Here is a 19,380-nt window from a genome sequence, read left to right as displayed (position 1 = left end):
ACAGTGCGCGTTGTAGTGGTGGGAAATAGCCACCGTCACGGAAAAGTGGACACACCAGTCGGCTGGCGTAAGACATGCACAAATTAAATGCGAGTTGGAGTGTGCCCAGCTTGAATATCCCCCCAACTGCTCCAACCTTATGAACCAATTGAAGGGCGCGCCAAATGCCCATTCACACAAAAAAAAAACAAAAACAAAAAGTAGCCACAAAAAAAAAAAAAAAAACACATAAACAAATATAAACATAAACATTAGTATGAATACGTTTGTGTAACCACGATCCGCAATGGAGTAGTGGTTGCCACCCCATTACCGCTTCTTGAATCTGCTCTTCGGAGTCATTTTCTCCCCTATAATGAACGACGAATTCTGAAAAGGCAAAGAAGGATCCCACATAAATATGCACAAAGATGACCGCACAAATGACGCACATGAAACTGACTACAGCGCGATGTAGCGGAAGCAGTCACATTTTCGCCTTACCGTCATTCCAGAAGTTTGAGAAAATTTCTCCGTTACTTGTTTATGGAAGGATAAATCGGTGATCTGCAAAGAAGGGGGGATGCAAACATGGGAACAGATTAATATACATAATGTAGAAACGCACCAACACACTTCGAACGTGCAAGAATGGAAGCTGAGTCAATCTACACACATACATATACACATAGGTGTGCCTTGCTAACTCCATACCTGCTGGTTTAGCTCGCGTATAATTTGCTGCTTCTCGCGTATTATTTTTTTCTTCTCCTCGGCCATAGCTTCCTTGTTATGAATTTCTTTCTTCTGATCTGCGCACAATTTTGCATTTATAATTTCGACGTTCCTGAGCTGTTGTAGCAGTTCTGCATTTGTTTTGTCCTTCCCCTGAAGAATGCTAATTTTTTTTTTAACTTGGTCTTTCAACTGTTTGTTTCTTTCTTGTGCCCTTTTTAACTCCTTCAAACATTTGCTCGCTTCCCTGGAGTTGTTCTTGTTCGCATTTTCATAATTCAACTTCAAGTCATAAATACAGGACATGAAATGGTCTCTCTGACTTTCCAACAAAGCACTTAACAGTTGATTAAATTCGTAAATATACATGATGATATTTTTTTTGTCTATAATTTCTTCCTTCCCATTGATATTTATATTTGCTGCGTAAATTTTTTTCAAATTTTTTTTTCCACTTTTTAAATTTATTAATTTTTTTATATACAAGTTACTGCTGTAATCGAACACTGAATTTTTGGAAATGTCGAAGAAGTAGTTGTGCATCGTTTCGCAAAAATGCTCCTTTGCGTGGTCGATGAGTTTTTTCTTTTTCCTTTTCTTAAGGGAATCCTTATTTGTGTTCATGTCTTTACTGAAGAAGTCGTACATGTTGAAGGAGCCCCCCTCGCGCCCGGCTCGGCCGCTTTGTTTATACGTCGCACGTCTCCTTCTTACTCCACTTGTGCTCTCCTTTTGGCGATTCCTTCCATGCCTGGCGTTTACCTGATTGTTTTCACCTTTTTTATGCCTCCACCGTTGTTTGGTACCTTTTCCCTTCTTACTGTCCATCCGTATCATTTTTCTATATCTGAAAAAGAAACTGACCAAGCCATGCCTCGAAAAGTACCCCCTATTCATCCCACATGTAGGGTACGCAATAGAGAAGTCTAACCTTTCGATGACATTTTTATTTTCTACACACATGTGCACCTCAGAATTAGCATCCTCACCGCTTGCACTACGCATTTGCAAATGGGGGTGGATTCCATCTTTTTCTGTTGAGCTAGGGACAGGGTCATTAATTTTGTTTACATTTTCTCCTTCACCTGGTATTCCTCCGATGGGTACTGTCAAATGGTTGGATACTCCCCCCTCTGCGGTGCACTTTTTCGCATTTTCCTCCCTTTCAAAAATGGCACTACATGTAGGTTCACTAATATTAGTTTTTTTGCTTTCCACCCCTGACGGCTCGCCACAATGACAATGACGATCTCCACTTGCAGATACAAAGACAGGCACAACAATGTAGTTGCAGTTTCCCTTGTTTATAAAAAAATTTACGATTCGGAAGAAGGTGTACTTAATATATGCACTCAATTTTTTTTTTCTTCTGAGGAGTTTTTTTTTTTCCTTTATCTTTAGCTCCTTCAGTCTGCTCAAGCGATCATAATTCACAGAACATCCAATGAAGCCACAAAATAAACAAATTTTTGCATTCTGGTTTTTCTCACATACATCGCAATTGGCTATCTGATAATTGTACTGTTTATATCGGCAAATGGGACAAGACGTGAAACAACATTTTTTAAGACAGCTCGAATGGAATATGTGACCACATAGGATATTAATGCAGACGTTATTAAAAATTGTTTTGCTTTCACTTTTTTTTTTTTTCTTCACTTGATTGTTGTACTTTTTTTGCACATTATGGATAAAGGAGATAACAGATAGGTAGTAGCTTTTCCGGTAATCATTGGCGTAACTACTCAACGTCTTAACGCAATAATACTGTCGTTCCTTCGTTTGCTTGCCCAACGCTTTTGTTTCATACGGGCGCCCGTTCCTGCGAGTACTGCTGCGTGAACTGCTACTGTTATTGCTATTGCTCCTACTTATTTTTTCGCTTGGCTCATTTTGACCGTAATATGTTTCTCCAAAAATTGCAGCGCCCGTGTTAGCGGCGGGAAGAACAGAGTATTCAGCGCCATTCCCATCGCCGTTGTCACTGTCCTGGTTCGGTGGGGATGGGTCCTTTCCCTTGGGTTCCCTCCTTTTTTGCGTTCCAAAGTTTAAATTAAAAATGTGCGATATTACCTTACTGAGGCTGTCCGAGTACAGCGGCTCCAGGCAGACTGCACAGGAGAGCTGTAATTTGTTTTGCGAAATGAGATATAGAGGGTTGATGAATCTGCTTCTGCACGACGGTTGCATGTTTTCATGTGTGTGTTGCATGCTATTCTCACCGTTATGGTTCGCCTTCGCGTTAATATTCGCGTTAGCATCCTCCTCGTAAAACGTTTTCACCCGTACCATCCGTTGCGTGTTCTTCTTCACCCTGGACGTGGCATTCATGGTGATGTCCTTCACGATGTAAACTTTTAATCTTTTCTTTTTTTTCATGTTAAAAAAACTAATCCTCTTCGCCTTTTTCATAATTCTCTTTGCATACACATCGAACGTTAGGAAGTAGATCATATACTCTTCATTGTTTTTTTTGTTTAAAACTTTTAAAAAAAATATGAAATTGTCAAAGGGGTGTAGGAGCTCAAGGAACTCCGAGGGGGATAAACAGTTGGACACGTTAACGCAGAGCAGAACGGAAATGGCCACTTCGCCTGGGGTGTAACGTTCCTGGCTTAGCTTCCTCTTCAAATTGTAACTATCGTGGCTGCCGTGGTGGCTGCTGTGGTGACTGTCGTGGTGGTTGCTGTTCGTGCCGCTAGCAGTTCCAGAGTTACTGCTGTGTTGTCTGTAAAGACAGTAACCCTTGAAGCAGCGGATGTAGCCCGTGATGGACTGAATTTTGGTGTTCCCGCAGTTGTAATTGAATATGTAGTACTTCCTCTTTGTCCTCGATATGGATCCTCCTTCAGTTATCATGCCACACACGTCGCTCACCACTTGGTAATGCTTAGTTCTTATTTTAATTTTTTTTTTTTTTTTTTTTTTAATTTTTCTTTTTAGTCTTAAAAACAGGTGTCCCTTCATTAGCATATCGTAGAAGTTGTATTTTTCTTTTTCGGAAGGGGCACATCTGAGGTGAACATTGCATTTGCCAGTGTTTTTATTCGCACCATTTGCCTCTGCACCTGTCATTATCAGCTTCTGCGATCCCCTCTTTTCGCCCTCTTTCTTGATAGAGTAGTTACTACTAAAGCTGTGCCTGTCTCTGCGCACACTTGACCGCACGTTATCATCGTTAAATTTTTTTTTAAATTTTTCTATTTCTTTGTTTAGCTCCCTTAAAAATTCATTTTGATCATCTCCGTTTTGTTCAACCAAATAATACATCGCATCGACGTCGATGTTTGGAAAGAGGCTGCTCGTTTGTTCTTCCGCGTCTTGGTCATTACTGGGTATAGGAAAATCGTCTACATCTTCTTTAACAGACTTGAATTTGCCACTTTCGCTTGCTCCTTCGTTGGGAATATTCGCTGGGGGCACGCTTTTATTTTTCCTTCGCTTTGTTCCTTTCCTTTTGTCTATGGCCATTTCGGTCACCCCATCGGGGTTGTTCCCCTTTTTGTCTTCCTCCCTATCTGCTTCATCTGCTCTGGTAGGGCTTCTGCCCTTCTCCACAGTTTCTCCAGTAGGAGCACTGTTACCCCTTTCTTTTTCCCCCTTCACAGTGTCACTAACTGGACCATTTAGAGGGGCTGAGTTATCCTCATTCGGTCCGCTTATGTTGAGTCCCCCTCCTCGATCTGCTTCCTCCTCCTCATTCAACCCATCGTCATGTTTGGCACATGTATTAGATGAGGAATTATTTTCTCTTTTTCTCCCTTTGGATTTTTTCTTCTTTTGATTCTTTTTGCTCATTTGGGAAGCGGAAAAAACATAAACGGGGCAGCAGCGGAGTAATGGAAAAAATCAACGTAAAAAATGGAAGGGAAAAAAAAAAAAAAAAGAAATTCAAAAGGGGGAAAAAGTATGCATCATAAAGAGGGAAGAAGGAATGGCTCCACTAGCGTTACAAACAAATCTAAAACGAGCTGCGTTTACGGGACCTGCTATGCATGCGCATGATGCGATTCGGTACATTTTGCAAACCCATATAGAAGTGCTATTTTATCTGCATGTGCGAATTCCCCGTTTCGTGTCATCCAAGCATCTACGTATGTAAGTGAAGGATGCTTGTTCTCGCATCAGGGCGACAACTACACTAAGTGGCGAATAATGACCCGTTCGGATAAGGACATGAGCTACACCACTGGGTTCGGAAGGCATGCAAGTATAGGCATATCTTACGCGCATGATGCTGTCCCCCCTTTTTTGTAAGAACCGCAAGAGTCTGCACCTGCTCATAGCTCATATAATGTCGAAACAGAATTGACGAATGAATAATGTGAGTCGGTAAGCAGCGAAGTGCTATCATTTCCGCGACTAGGAAAAGATCCCCAATTTTTCATAGAAGGGGAGGTTTCTACTTTCACGATATTCCCTGTCAACCAAACGGTTACATTTGGACGTACAAAATGGCATAGGAAAAAAATAAAATAGTTTAAAAAAAAAAAAACTAATGTGCGAATAAACGAACGAATGGTGATACATACAAACGATTGATGATATTGATGAGCAAATGATGGCGTAAAAGTGAAGGGGAATGCTCGTACGAAATCCCTCTGCACGTGGACACTACTGTTGATGGTACATGGTACTGCAAATCCATCAAATCAGTAAACAACAAAAAAATAAACGTGCTTATCTCTACTTAGCATAGCTTAGTGTACATCTGAATTGTGCCAAGTGGGCATCGCGAATGAATGAACATGCTTACCTTACAGTTGTGCATTGCCTCCTTATGCGAAAGTATGAAAAAAAATACTTAACGAAGTAGGTACTTGTATGGAAGACGCCAAGTGGTATAATGATTAAATTTTGGGGGGGAAAAAAAAGTAAGAAAAATTACACCTTACGTTACTCATAAGCATATGTACATTGTTCCCCCACTTGGGCGTGTGAGCCACGATAACCTTCTTTTCCCTCCTGCAGAAAAAAAAAAAAAGCGACTGAGCACGTCCACAAGGGAATTTACTAAAAAGGTGAAAATTGTCCCTACGTGCAAAATGAACAGGCTTTTTAAAAAGTTGAACGCAGATTAATTAGGGGGAAGCATATCCATTCCGTTGATTCAGCTTTTACTTGCCTTTTTGTTCCCGCTTTTGACACATTTTTAATTTCATTTCCCACAGGTGCGTATTAAACACCGACCAACACTGACAAGTTATACACAAATTGCATATAAAAAAAAAAAAAAAAAAAAAAAAAATTTCACAAATTTTATAAGCACAAAGGTAGGAAAAAAAAACATTTTAAATATAACTCAAAGGAGGTGTAATTATACACACCTCTCTCCAATGTGGTGAAGAAAGCATGTCTAGTTTTATAGACCCATTCGCATTTTAAGCTGCTGACACAAAAACGTTTAGCCGCATGCTGATCAATCGAATGAAAGTTAAAAACGGGCCAATGCCAGAAAAAATGCAAAAAAAAAAAGAAAAATGTTTGGGAAGTAATTCTCGAGCTACTTCAGTTTTTTTATGGGGGCAAAATGGACCGCGTGAAACGTAGTAGTCGCGTTTTTGCAACCTGGCAATGCGTCTTTCTTTCAGCCCGTAAACCAATCGGGGAAATCCACTGCAGGTGATCCATTTCCGGGTGACCCCCTTCTCGCCGCATAACCCCGATCGATGTGCGCCCCTCACAAACCCCTCAATTTAACCTTCATCTCGTCATATATCTGCATCAAAAATTGCTTGACGTTTTCCAGACGCAGCTCCGTATTATCCGTGTACATCATCTGCAGCTTGGTAGGTATGGTGGCGTGAATGTCCAGCGCCAAGAAGGAAAAGTATTCCAAATATAAGGAGGTGAAAAAATTCAGTTCCTTGTTTCGAAAGTCGATGGATTTATTAACATTAAGAACGTTGACATACTCATCAATCCTATCGGTGATTTTCTCCAGGTGTCTAAATTTTTCATTTTCTTTCGTATCTCCCATTTTTTCGGTATACTTTATTTTCAGTTCTAATATTTTATCGTACAAATTCATAATAATTTTTTTGTTCTCTTGTGTGAGTTCGAAATTGCTCAGGTTTTTATTATTATCGAGGAAAAGCTCAGCATTTACAAGGAAGTCCGTATTGGTGACATTATAGCTGTTTATTTTAAATCTATACAAATTTAACACGGATATTTCTCCACTTTTATCCAGGAGGGACAAATCTAGCGGGTGTGCAATAATGCCTATCGGAAACATATTATGACTTATGGCAGCTTCGTTCGTATTCTTCCCCTTATTATCGACGAAAATCATAGCAACACACACATTCCTGTTTGTTTTTATTTTTTTTAAAAATTGAACTTTTTCAATTTCGGAAAATTTAATTACTGTCCTTTCTCCGGGGAGTAAATTTGAATGTTCTGTAATTTTCGACACGAAAACGGACAGGTCAAGATTTTTCCTTTCTTTCCACACGAGCAGAAAATTGTACATGTTCAGCACGTGATTATTATCGTACACCTTTTTTAGGTACTTTACTTCATGCTCCTCCAACGTTTTTTCTGTGTCAAAAAAGGACAGATCATTTCCGCTCAGTTTTTGGTCCATCTTATCTTTTATTATTTCTTCATTCACTACATTTATGTAGTCATTACTGTCTCGTATAATTTGCAATATCTCCTTGGTGAATCCTCCTGATGGTTTTAGCTGTGTTCCTATTATGGGCATTTTCAATTTTTTGATTACTTCATTTTTTTGGTTTTCCATTTTTTCCGAAATGATATCCTTAGATGCAAGTTTGTCGTTAAAGTCATAATCGAACACATTCGGTTTGAAGTCTTCCCTGTTTATTGTTTCTGTTGGTGGTTCTTTCGATGTGTCTGCTGCGGCTGCTGGTGGGGATATACTTACTTCTCCGGCCCCAACCGAGTCATTGCTCTCCTTAATAGGTTCTCCATTCACGCTTCCGTGGAGTACATTTTTGCCATACCTTTGGTGATACTTTACAAACTTACGTTTTGTCAACCCTACTCTCTTTCTACGCTTGAACGGTGTAAGAAGGGAGTCATCATTCTTCCCTAGGTGGTCATTGAATGTTCCCAAGAAATGGTAAATCGAAGAGCTTTTCGTCTTTCTACCCACAGCAAGGTTCAACAGGGTGAGTACCAGAAGAACCAATTTGCTGTTCCTTAACATAATCGTTACGTTGTGTTGTGTAGGAAGTACCGCTTATTTTGAGTCTCTCTCTCATTTGCCTCTTTGTTCATTACACGTTCACAACTGGAGGAAAAAAGAAATGCTTCCCTATTTTTAGTATATGCCATACTACGGCAAGGTGTCGTGACGTTTGCCGCAAACCTACGTGGGGTGCTGCTTTGACGGTGTGCTTATTTCTTCACAACTCCCTGTCATAAGCGCGCCAGAGTTTGGTTTTCCCCTTATCCGAATGACGCATTGGGCGCAGCAGTTACACAATATCTGGGCTTAATTTTAGCGTTTTTCTGGCGCTTTTTTGGCCAATTCTGATTAATCGTTCAAACGCTTTACCGCTCCGAAGTTGTCGCACGTCCGCCAAATGGGGCAAAAATATATATCTCTTATTTTTACATGAGAGTCACATACGGTGCCTCCCCCCTTATGATCGGAAGGGAAAAAAAAAATCAGCACGATGGAGAGTGCAAGATGCAAACTGCACGGAAAACAGCTGACTGCTTCGAATGTGTGCCCTCTACCAGGGCAGGCAGAAAAACACTCCTCATAATGGGCCTCCTCCGAGGTTACAGCATACATAGTGCGGTTACCTTATATTTCTTCTTGCCCCTCTGCAGGAAAAGTATGAACGAGCATGTTAGGGGAAATTAGCATAAAAAAGCCCTTCCGAACAAAGATGCACCATGCTATTTAGCAACATTTTTTACAACGTATCACGGCGGTGTAAAGAGAAGAACATTTTATACCTCATCAAAAAAGGGAAATTTTTCTCCACAGAAAGGAGTGTTTTGCCAGAAAAACGCAGAGGCATCATGGGGGAAAACCCTCCCCCCGTTGGTAATCCTCAACCGGTATATAAAAGCTACAAGGGTCATGATCTAAGCATAGTATATGAAAATGAGTTCTTCTTGGTGGTGAATAAGCCTTATGACATAAAGTTGGAAAAGGGGAAGCTGGACGATATATACCCCTCCGTGGAAACGCTTCTTCGGCAGAAGACCAACTTGGATGTGTTCAGGTGGGTAGAATGGCACGACCACGTCCATTTATTTTGCCCCGTTGCATGTTTATTGAGAGGGCGTCTTCGCGTGGACAGCTTTGTGCTAACTGTGCGTAATAACTCCCACGTGATAATTCCACGTGATAATTCCACGTGATAAATTCAACGTGATAAATTTGACGTGTTAACTTTTCCGTGTACCCCCTTTTTACGCGTACAGAATTTGCGGGCAGCTGGACTACGCCACGAGCGGCCTCCTAATCATCGCCAAAGACAAACTCAGCTGCAACATCCTAAACTACAACATAGAAAGCAAGCGCATAAGCAAAATATACCTAGCCATGTTGTACGGACACCTACCCCTAGGAATTCTCCATGTAAATACACCTATAAGTAAAGTAAAGAATAATTTTAAAATGAAATTATGTTACAACTATAATGACTACTATGACAATGGAAAATATTGCTACAGTTTAATTTATCCGTATAAACAGTGCTACTTAAATAATCAGAAGGTAACTCTGTGTGAGCTTCGGACGGTTACGGGGAGGAGGCACCAGCTAAGGCTTCATGCCCTTTGTCTAGGCAGCGGGATTGTGGGAGATGAAACGTACTTTGAGGATATGATAAGTAATAAGTATAAAATTAGTTGTACTTCCAACCCGCGTGACGTACAAATAGGAGCGTTTACTCAGGGTGACAAACAGGAGCGGTTCCTTCATGCGGAAGAGGGAACAATCACCAAAATTGACGCCGAGCGGATGATGCTGCACTGCTGGATTATCCTAAAAAATAAAGAGGACCAAAAGAAGGAGCTTAAAAAAACAGAAGACATAAACATGTTGGAAAAAAAAATATTCGATAGGGATTACATCATCTGCTCAGATGAAATAAGTAAATTTGTTAATGAGGAAGAAAGGACGTATGAACAGTGTGTTCTAAAAAACGACGACATAATAAATGATAATTTTGTTAATTACAATGTTAGGAATATAAATAAAAATATAAAAAATATTGATAGAAGGTTAAACAGGGGGAAATATGACCCCTTGTTGAGGAGTCCCGACGCAGTGGAAAAATTAAACAGATTGGACGGCTCACATTTCTTGAACAGGGAAGAGCCAGACGAAAATGGAAGGAGAGAAAATAACTCACAGGGGAAGGGAGCTACTGAGAAGGGACAGCTGCATCAGACAGATAATATTATACCTACAGAGGAACACACCGAGCAGCCTTCACACCCAAGCAATGTGCAAACCGTTGATGTAACGGGCACCTTTATAAATGCCCAAAAGGTTGATAAAAATGCCATTTATTTGGTGAAAAATGACAGGTATGAAAATCCAAACCTCTTGTTTGACGACATTCACGACAGTGTTAATAAATTTAATTGGGGCTAACTTTAAAAAAAAATTCCCCATGCGTATGTCTTCTTCCTTACTGTTCCTGCCACGATGCAGTTTGCAGCAGACTACTTTTTTATTTTATTATTTTATTTTTTTTTTTTTGTCAACTTCGCGTGAATGCCGCATGCATATTTCCCCGTTAACAATTTGTTCCCATCAAAAATGGGCCTTTTAAAGTCGCTATAAAAATTAAGAAAGATCTTATCAGGTAATGCCAATTGGGCGAGTATACACACAAAAGTGATGTTACGCGTCTGCCTGTTTAGGCTTGTATACATGCATGTAGGGTGAATTACCAACGAAAAAGGTATATAAAGCTGTATAATATGCAATAGTGGGGTTAAAAAGTTACAATCAGTGGTGTGGCGCATTATATATTTGCACACACAGAGGTCTTTCCCCTTATGGATAGCAAAACATTTTGTACGTTCTCATGCCCATACACCCGAAAATTATAATTTTAAAGTCATCTAGGACGGATAATCCGTCGTGGATTCTTCCCCGGTTGGGCTTCACATGTATATCGTTATGGATTGCACAAAAGTCTTCGCTTTCCAATTTAGTTGGCACGGCCTTGTGCTTCCTTTTCGCCAAAATCGTGTCAGCGGTCTCGTCACTGGAGCACGTCGCTTGTTCGTTTATGCTGCACTCTGAGTAGGTATCGTTAAAGCTTCTGTACTTCATCTTTGAGGTCGCAAAGGAAAACTGGTCCTGCCCAGGGGGTTCCTTCAGTCAAAACGCGGGAGCGCACACGCATTTGTGAATATGTGGACATGCATACGTGTGTACATATATACATATGTATACATAAATGTGCTTTCTTTTTCCGCTTACCTCTTTTATGGGGGCTCTTTACAACTGTTCAGGCAATTCGCAAGTTGTCCTCCTTAAAGAAGAAAAAGGGGGACGAAAGGTGGCTCACCAACGCGTTCCTTTAATTTTGCCTTCGGTAGATCTGCATATAAATGCATATACACTCATATATACACATATACATATGTATTATTTTATTTTGTTTTTCCTTTCAGTTTGCTAATGCTGTTGTTATGGCACCCTTTTTACGCATTTGCAACTCCATTTAGTGCGTGAGCCAAAAAATGGGGCTAAATTGTTGCCCCCCAAAGTGGTAGACACATGAAAGCAACTCAAATAGGTCTAAAAAAAATGGTGCAAAGAGGCATCCGTCCTGATGAGAATTTCTTCCCCCGCTTCGTCCTGTACAGCAATTTAAGTATAGGTATGCATATATATACCTACCTATATATATATATATATATTTTTTTTTAATGCATGCGCAGAAAGACCAGGTCAACTTGCGCTTCCATTCTGCCCTGACCTTTTGCCCTCTTCAATACCTGTCTGGGGAACATTCCATTTTGTTAAAATGGCCTTTTTTCTTGCTTTGCAATTTAAAAGAAAAAAAGTGGGAAGTGTGATAACTGGTAAAATTCTTCCAATGGGGAAAAAACACCTTTAAAAAAATTGCCACAGCTTTGTTAATAGAAAGAAAGGGGACCGAAAATACATCCCGCGTCGACAAATTCGGTTGACAGAAAAAAATAGTCCCCTTTTTTAAGGACGTTGCAGTTGCTTATAAAAAATTAAGAAAAAATGCGCCACTCGGTATTGTAATCACGTCACTTTTTACTCCCTTAATGAAGTGACAAGATGGACATAAGTGAAAAGGTCTATACGTAAGTAATAGGCCATGTGGGTGAAAAACGAAAAAAAAAAAAAATAATCCAATTGGCACAGGCATGTTCTGTCTACTCCTTTGAGCGCATCAGCTACATCACCGCACCGCAAAACGGAGGAAAAAATGCGACGTAAAGGAATTAACACAAGCTGAAAAGGAAACAGCAGTTGTCCGGAATTTTTTTTTTTTTTCCCACTTCGAGGGGATTTAATTATACTTATAAAATTGTCACCAGAGGGGGTCCCTGTTGAAAGGTTTGCACTGTGATAGATGAACGAACGGAGGTTCCCAAAAGGAAATGCCAAACGTGAGGAAGATGAACTTGTTGCCATATGACCAGTGTGCGCATAACGTGTATTTATATATCCATGCCTACTTTTTTTTTTTTTCCCCTTTCTGGGGAAGGATCCCTCATGAGGGCACACTCATTCGTTGCATTTCTCCAGAAGGGCAAACTTTCTTTTCCTCGGCACAGAACTTGTAACTGTACAGGTAAGCGTCGTCTTAGGCTCCATTTTTGTGGCATTAAAGGAGGCAAATGTGCACATATGAAAATACGTAGGCCACGGTAAATGCGCTGAGGAGGAACCAACTAGCGGTTGCAAAGAACGAGTGAACAATAAAAATATTTTGACGGCCTACACATGCACGCAAAATGTGGTGCGGAACAATTCGTCGACTCGCTTTACCAACTTGTAAAATTGCCCTATCATTGCAGCGCCGCACTGAAACGGTAGTAATTAAAAAAAAAAAAAAAAAACAGAATCGTCAAAGTGCTGCCACAATTTAACACATCCCAATGGGCGAAATTCATTTTTTTTTAATAAGCTCCCTTTTGGTGAGGAAATAGTTGGTTGTAAAAACGGTGTTCTCTGTTCAGAAGTGCGTGATACGTACACGTAGGTATGAATTTTTGGGGGGAGAGCGAGTTTCCCCGCAGGCGTGCCTCTAACCCTATGTGCTACAGTTGCAAATGTAGCGGCTACTAATTTGCCGCAAAAAAAGAGGCACATATTGAGATGCTCAGAATTGCTTACCACGATAGTTGATTCGACCATCTTTGAACCGTTCCATTCTCCCCCTTTTGGTACCCCTGTTTTATCAACCCCTTTTTTTTTTATTGCACACCACACTGCGTATGTGCGATATAGGCACACGCATATTTGTGACCTTGTGGAGAATACCCACCTGGGGACACCATCCTACAGCGCATGAACCATGTCTGCCTTCGAAGAACTAGGCCTGCATGGCAACTTGTGCGAACTGCTAGAAAAGAATGGAATAGATTTACCAACCGCTATTCAGCAAGAGTCCATCCCGCTCATTTTAGGGGGGGGAGATGTATGTGCATCAGCTGAGACGGGTACAGGAAAAACGCTAAGTTTCATTGTGTCCTCCTTGCAAATAGTGCACGAATTGTTTAGGAATATAGGAACGTACGAGTCGAGCAATTCTAGCGTAGCTATAGGTGGTAGTACCAAGAGGGATAATGATAATGGTGAAATTGCCAGTGAAGTGAAAAAAGGGGGTCTACCCCTAAAAGTCCTAAGCGGCAACAATTCCAGGGTCACCCTGAACAATGCACTTGGAGAATGCACATGCAGTGGTGAGTATTCCAGCTCGTTCGAAGAAGTCAAAGTGGGGTGCGAAATAAGGAGTGGAATGTACGCATACGAAATTGAAGTACTAGGAAGGTGCTTCCTGAACGTTGGCTTTTGCCCCTCAGTAAGAGAAACGCTAAAATATAACTACACCTACTGTAGTAATGGGAGCAAGTACACCAATGGAAGGGAAGAAAATTATGGCGACGTCTTCTCAACCGGTGATATAATAACTTGCTTGATAAATAAAAACACCAACGTAATTGCTTTTAAAAAAAATGGGAAATTTTTGGGAAATGCTTTTAAAATATTTTACAAGTATAATGATCTGCCTTTTTTCCCCTATATATGTGGGAAATACTTCCACGTGAAGTTCCATTTTGCAAATTTGAAGTACGTCGATGGGTCTTACGCAGAGTTGAATGAAGTTATCAGCTCAGGACAGGAAGACAACTCCTTTACGAGGAAGGTATACTACGGTGAAGAGCCAGAGGGGGCCAACACAACATCGAGGATGGGGATAAAGCAGATGCAAAGCAGTGGCCCTCCTGCTCCTAAGGGATCTTTATCAAGCGGCAAGATCGACGCAGCGAATAGGACAAAGCTGTACTGCATCGTTCTATGCCCTACTAGGGATCTAGCAATGCAGACGTATAATAATTACCTCATTTACGCTGAAAGTTTCAGCAGCTCGTCCATAAATATCGGGCTGCTAGTAGGAGGGGAACAACCAAACAGGGACAAACGAAATCAGCAACAGTACAGCAACATCCTTGTGTGCACTTGCTTCAAACTTATGGAATGTATAAAGAAAAACACAATATGTCTGAACGATGTAAGACTGCTAATTTTGGACGAAGCGGATGAGCTTATCAATAATGATGAGAAATCCGTTTTGCAAATTAAGGACACATGTATGAAGCACAGTCAGCATGTACAGACATGCTTCTACTCAGCCACGTTACAGGATCAGAATGTAAAGGATTGTATTAACAAAATTACGAACAAACCCATTTTCGTAGATTTGAAGTATGGGAAAAATAGCATCCCCTCGCATATATATGTTTGCGTCTACTACGTTAACAATAAAAATGCAAACATAAACTACGCAGAACAAAACAAGAAGGAAAAAATGTATGATGATATAATTTACAATGAAAAGCTGCACGCAATGAACTACGAAATGGTTTATGAATATACAGACAAAGTACACTTACTCAATTGCGGAAAAAATGAAAAAGAAAAAATTTCCCTGGATGTTAAGATTAACAAATTGAAAAAATTAATTCACATAATTAATGTTTTTAACATGCAAAATGGAATAATTTTTTGTCGAACAAATTTAGACTGCGATAATGTGTACAATTTTTTAAACCACCTTGGAGATGGAAAAGCTTACAAAGGCACAGTCGAAACGATGAAGGAAAATAAATACTCCTGCGTTATTTTGAAGGGGAAAATGTCCAACATGGAAAGGAAGAATAACCTTGATGCATTTAAAAAGGGAGAAGTGCGCTTCTTAATATGTACCGATGTTGCTGCCAGAGGTATTGATATACAAAATTTAAGATACCTAATCATTATGACTCTGTCTGATAATATAAATTCATTTTTTCACAAAATTGGGAGAGTAGGAAGAGATGGAAAAAACAGCTTATGTATTGTTTTAAGTGCAGAATCTCAGGAAGAGAAAGTGTGGTTCCATACTTGTCCTAGCAGAGGCGTCAACTGCTACAACAGAAATTTGAAAGACAACAAAGGGTGCACAGTCTACATTAAAGAAGCCGATTATATTCACACCATCAACAACATGCTGGAAACGCCCATGCATGTACTCGATTCTAAGTACTATTACGCAGAGAATGTGGTGGACCCACTGAACTACCTCAAAAATAACCCCGTTTCGGACAAAAGTAGGAGAAACAAAAGTCAGAGCGGCAACACCATTTTCTCGGAGCCTCTCCACACCGACGTGATAGGATGCTTCGGCCCAAGTATTGAAAATATAAAAAAGTTGCAAAGCGACATCTGCTGCAGGTACTATGAGTCGGCCAAGTTTGCTTTGTGAAGGAATAGCACATGTCGATCTGGTAATTTCCCCGAATGTGTAGACATACTACTTGCGTATTTGCTCGTTCGCCACAGGAGTAGGAACGCAACGGGGGGATATGGGTCAATGCCAGGTCAATGCGCCGTTACCCACACTACTATTATCGTGTAGCCCCTTAGATCGATCTGCACACCGCAGAAAAGGGAGGGCTCAAATGTGTGCAGTCAAAAGGGACACTTTATGTGAGCATTAACAAGTACCGCGCAATTATCACTAAACTCTTTGGGGGTAAACCTTTTGTTCCTCATTAAACTTGACGAGGGGTCGTCCCATGCGGGAAGAAGAATATTCTGCATGACACGCCATTTGTGTTCCCCGTTCTGCTATTAAATTGCTCCTACCACGGCAGCCTTGCCTCATAGATTTACCTACCCACACGTTGGTACTTTACATGACCAGAATGGCGCTTTCTCGTATAAAAGGGACTCCGCGTAGTTGTGCATTTTACTTTATTTTGATGATTCTTCATTCGCCCCGTGGCGGGAACTGACAAACGTGGACGCCAGGTGGGAAGCACAGGAATTGTTTCCCAAAAGTGTGTATATACGTACGTGAGTACATACGTATGTATTTTTTTTTTTTTTTTTGGGGGGCCCTTTTTCTCAGCGCGAAAAGTGCTCTATTTATATTTCCTCCGTATATTTCCCCCCTTCTTGCTGGACCCGCTCACGCAAAATATGTTTACCCAATTTTACAATTCCGACATGTGCGTTTTGTTCACCTTGGGAGAAGGAACAAATTTTGCTGACCAGGAACATGTGGGCTGATGTCAAAACGGGGCATGTACCCATTTGAGTTTCCATTTTTTGGGTCACTTCGGAAAACATTTAGCACATTGCATGAGAGTGTAATGAAAGCAGGTTATGTGTTCTATTGCTGTTATGGCGGCTGCGGCTGGTGAGTCGTCATAAGGGGCATCCTTCCTCTACGTCCATTACGGAAGGAATTTATAAGCAACTGTGCCAGGATGAATATGTTCGTCCACTCAAGGGGAGGCATAAAGAGCCTCCGGCAAGTTAGAACCACGATCAGCCACTACAAACGGAAACTTTTAAAATTCCAGCAGCAGGCACAGTTCTCCTTATTCAACACTGAACAGAGGAAGGTAGCCGAAAATGACGTCACTAGCAGCAGTGGCAACACTGGCTTTATTCAGCTGTATCACGATTTGGTAAAAACGAACAAAATTGAGCAGGACCCGTTTCAGTACAAATTGGTTCTGATCCTGCAGGTAGGACTGGAGATGTAGGATCGCACCTACTTACGTATCTGCATGTGTAAGCAGTGTGATACTTGTTCTTATGTGCAGTTACCAGCACAGCACCCACACACAATTGTTGCGCACCATCGAAATGGTGAACTCACACCGTTGTGATCCCTTCTTAACGCAATCGCACGCAGGCCCTAGAGAACAACCTGAATGGCTTCTACGACAATGTTGAGAAGAAGCTAGCTAGGGGGAAAACTCCAAGGAAGAAGTTCTTCAGCTCATTATTCGGGATGAAGAAAAACGCACAGGGGAAGGGCAATGCAGGGAGCAACAAACTGGCTGATGACGCAGAAAATGGACAAGAAGTGGAAGACGAACAATCGCTGGAGAATTACCAAAACGACGACAATTTCTTCATCTATGAGGAGGGAACAAATACCAAGGAGAAGGAAAAAAGACTACATTATGACAGCATAGAGAGTGAGGATTATTACCTCCAAGGAAGAGACTCCTTAATTGAGGGGGAAAACATTAAGTATATCAGAGGCTTGTATGTGTACGGAAGTGTAGGCAGAGGGAAGACCTATTTCCTGAACCTACTATTTGATAGGATCAAATTAGGGAAGCTAAAAATTCATTATCACAATTTCATGCAAGAAGTACACAAAAGTTTTCACGAAGAAAAAATGAACAATTCAGAGGATGCCATTAAAAGTATCTCCATAAAAATGAGTAAAAAATATAAATTAATTTTTATCGACGAATTTCAGGTGGTACACATAACGGACGCAATGGTGATTAATTCTCTCTTTAAACATTTGTTCTATCAAGGAACGGTTTTATTATGTTCCTCCAATAGGAACCCCAAGTATTTATACCACAATGGGTTAAACAGGGAACGATTTATCCCCTTCATAAAGCTCCTTTACAAATTTAATTACATTTTCGAAATTGACAACTACCACGATTTTAGACTTCGAAATAACAACGTGGATAATCACATTTATAGCATACCCACAAAAAAATTTGAAGAAATTAAAAAAATGTGCAACGACATGTACTGTCAAGTAAATAAAAAGGATATTAGTCACGTCAGACAGGTGGAAAAATATAATAAAGAAATTGCCGTCTCTGAATTTAAAACTTGTGTCATTCCATACAGCCTAAATAATTATGCCATTTTTTCCTTCCACGATATATGCGGGCAAAATATCAGCATAGACGAATTTAATGCAATATCAAAGGATAGTCATACTTTATTTATTTATGACATTGAAAAAATGAATGAAGAAACGAAAGGGAACGAAATGAGAAGATTTATTTTGCTCATAGATATTCTCTACGAAAAAAACACAAAAGTATTCTTTTTTAGTGATGTGCCAATTTTTCAAATCTTCCAAATACCTTCCATTATCTCGCATTTCCACACCTTCATTGAACGGATGAAAAAAAAATATAACAACTTTAACAGCTTCAAAAATGATGCCAGTGTGTATCTCAAGTCGGGAAGTTTTAACAGAGAAATATTTACAAAAATTGTCTCTCATTTTGACATGGACCAGGAGTCAGTTTTTCTTATTTTTTTCGCCTTTTACATTTTAATACGCTTCATTTATGGTGCGTATACCAATTTATCACAATTATGCACAACGCATCAACAACGATTTCCTTTCGTCCTTTTGTCCCCCCTACAGAATCGGCATTAAACTCTTCGACGCCATAAATTTCAACATCAACAAGGAGTACATCCCCATAGAATATTTACGGTGCGCATTTTTACGGCCCCATGGAGGACGAGCAAAAAGCGGAGCATTATCAACCGTAGCAGGACGCCCCCTAAATAGTTCTATGCTTACTCAATTTGTGCGTCCTTCTTCCTTGCCTTCCATGCAGAAACGTCCTGACCTTCCACATCACCAATTACGAGATCGACGTGAAGAAGCACCTCAAATATTTGGAGGATAAGGATGTCCAGCTGGAGCCAATCCCCTACTCTCTATTTGAGTAACCCAAACGAACTCCTCCGAGGGGGATCCTCTCCTCCCCCGAACTGTATTAAAGCATGTCTCCACTGACACATTTCTACAATTCTTATAACCCTTTTGTACCTTCTAACGGTTATTATTCCCCCTTGCAGTGAAAATGAGATTGACACCAACCAGGAAAACGCCTTTGCCTCAATGAGGACTCTATCTCGGTATGTGCTGATGAATAAGTACCATCGCTCAGCAATTGGCTAATTTTGTCCAGCTCTGAGGAATTCAAAATGGAGGAGCACTGTCGGGGTCGCCTAGCAAGTTCACTACTTACACGTTCCTGCGTTTTTGTATATCTCCAATTTTTTCTTTTTTTCCCCGCAGGATGAAGCACATGGGAACCGTGTCCTACCTGGAGAAGCACAAGAAAATATACGAGAGCAGTGCGTAAAATAAAAAACGTACACGCAGAAGC

General features: G+C 40.5%; 6 protein-coding genes across 6 annotated transcripts; 3 read left to right on the top strand and 3 right to left on the bottom strand.

Moving 5' to 3' along the window:
- Positions 1-309: 309 nt before the first annotated feature.
- On the bottom strand, positions 310-4,512 carry PCOAH_00029490 (Uncharacterized protein; the record flags this gene model as incomplete). Its single annotated transcript, XM_020059751.1, has 3 exons — positions 310-369; positions 484-546; positions 694-4,512. The coding sequence occupies 3 exons, from the start codon at positions 4,510-4,512 to the stop codon at positions 310-312; spliced, it is 3,942 nt and encodes a 1,313-aa protein (XP_019915389.1).
- A 1,882-nt stretch (positions 4,513-6,394) lies between these two features.
- On the bottom strand, positions 6,395-7,891 carry PCOAH_00029480 (Uncharacterized protein; the record flags this gene model as incomplete). Its single annotated transcript, XM_020059750.1, has 1 exon — positions 6,395-7,891. The coding sequence occupies one exon, from the start codon at positions 7,889-7,891 to the stop codon at positions 6,395-6,397; it is 1,497 nt and encodes a 498-aa protein (XP_019915419.1).
- Positions 7,892-8,589: 698 nt separating this feature from the next.
- Positions 8,590-10,306, top strand: PCOAH_00029470 (Ribosomal large subunit pseudouridylate synthase; the record flags this gene model as incomplete). The annotated part of the gene is made up of 2 exons (XM_020059749.1): positions 8,590-8,924; positions 9,127-10,306. 2 exons carry the CDS (start codon positions 8,590-8,592, stop codon positions 10,304-10,306), a joined length of 1,515 nt encoding a protein of 504 aa, XP_019915513.1.
- A 408-nt stretch (positions 10,307-10,714) lies between these two features.
- PCOAH_00029460 (Uncharacterized protein) lies at positions 10,715-10,996 on the bottom strand (the record flags this gene model as incomplete). Its single annotated transcript, XM_020059748.1, has 1 exon — positions 10,715-10,996. One exon carries the CDS (start codon positions 10,994-10,996, stop codon positions 10,715-10,717), a length of 282 nt encoding a protein of 93 aa, XP_019915413.1.
- A 2,230-nt stretch (positions 10,997-13,226) lies between these two features.
- On the top strand, positions 13,227-15,677 carry PCOAH_00029450 (DEAD-box subfamily ATP-dependent helicase; the record flags this gene model as incomplete). Its single annotated transcript, XM_020059747.1, has 1 exon — positions 13,227-15,677. One exon carries the CDS (start codon positions 13,227-13,229, stop codon positions 15,675-15,677), a length of 2,451 nt encoding a protein of 816 aa, XP_019915361.1.
- Positions 15,678-16,686: 1,009 nt separating this feature from the next.
- Positions 16,687-19,356, top strand: PCOAH_00029440 (Nucleotide binding protein; the record flags this gene model as incomplete). The annotated part of the gene is made up of 6 exons (XM_020059746.1): positions 16,687-16,950; positions 17,121-18,493; positions 18,624-18,695; positions 18,823-18,933; positions 19,067-19,126; positions 19,290-19,356. The coding sequence occupies 6 exons, from the start codon at positions 16,687-16,689 to the stop codon at positions 19,354-19,356; spliced, it is 1,947 nt and encodes a 648-aa protein (XP_019915453.1).
- Between the last annotated feature and the right edge of the window lie 24 nt (positions 19,357-19,380).

The sequence above is a fragment of the Plasmodium coatneyi genome, chromosome 10, assembly GCF_001680005.1.
Source record: "Plasmodium coatneyi strain Hackeri chromosome 10, complete sequence".
NCBI classification, from domain to species: domain Eukaryota; phylum Apicomplexa; class Aconoidasida; order Haemosporida; family Plasmodiidae; genus Plasmodium; species Plasmodium coatneyi.
The sequence above is the reverse complement of the archived record's forward strand: the minus strand, read 5'-3'. Positions and strand labels throughout refer to the sequence as shown.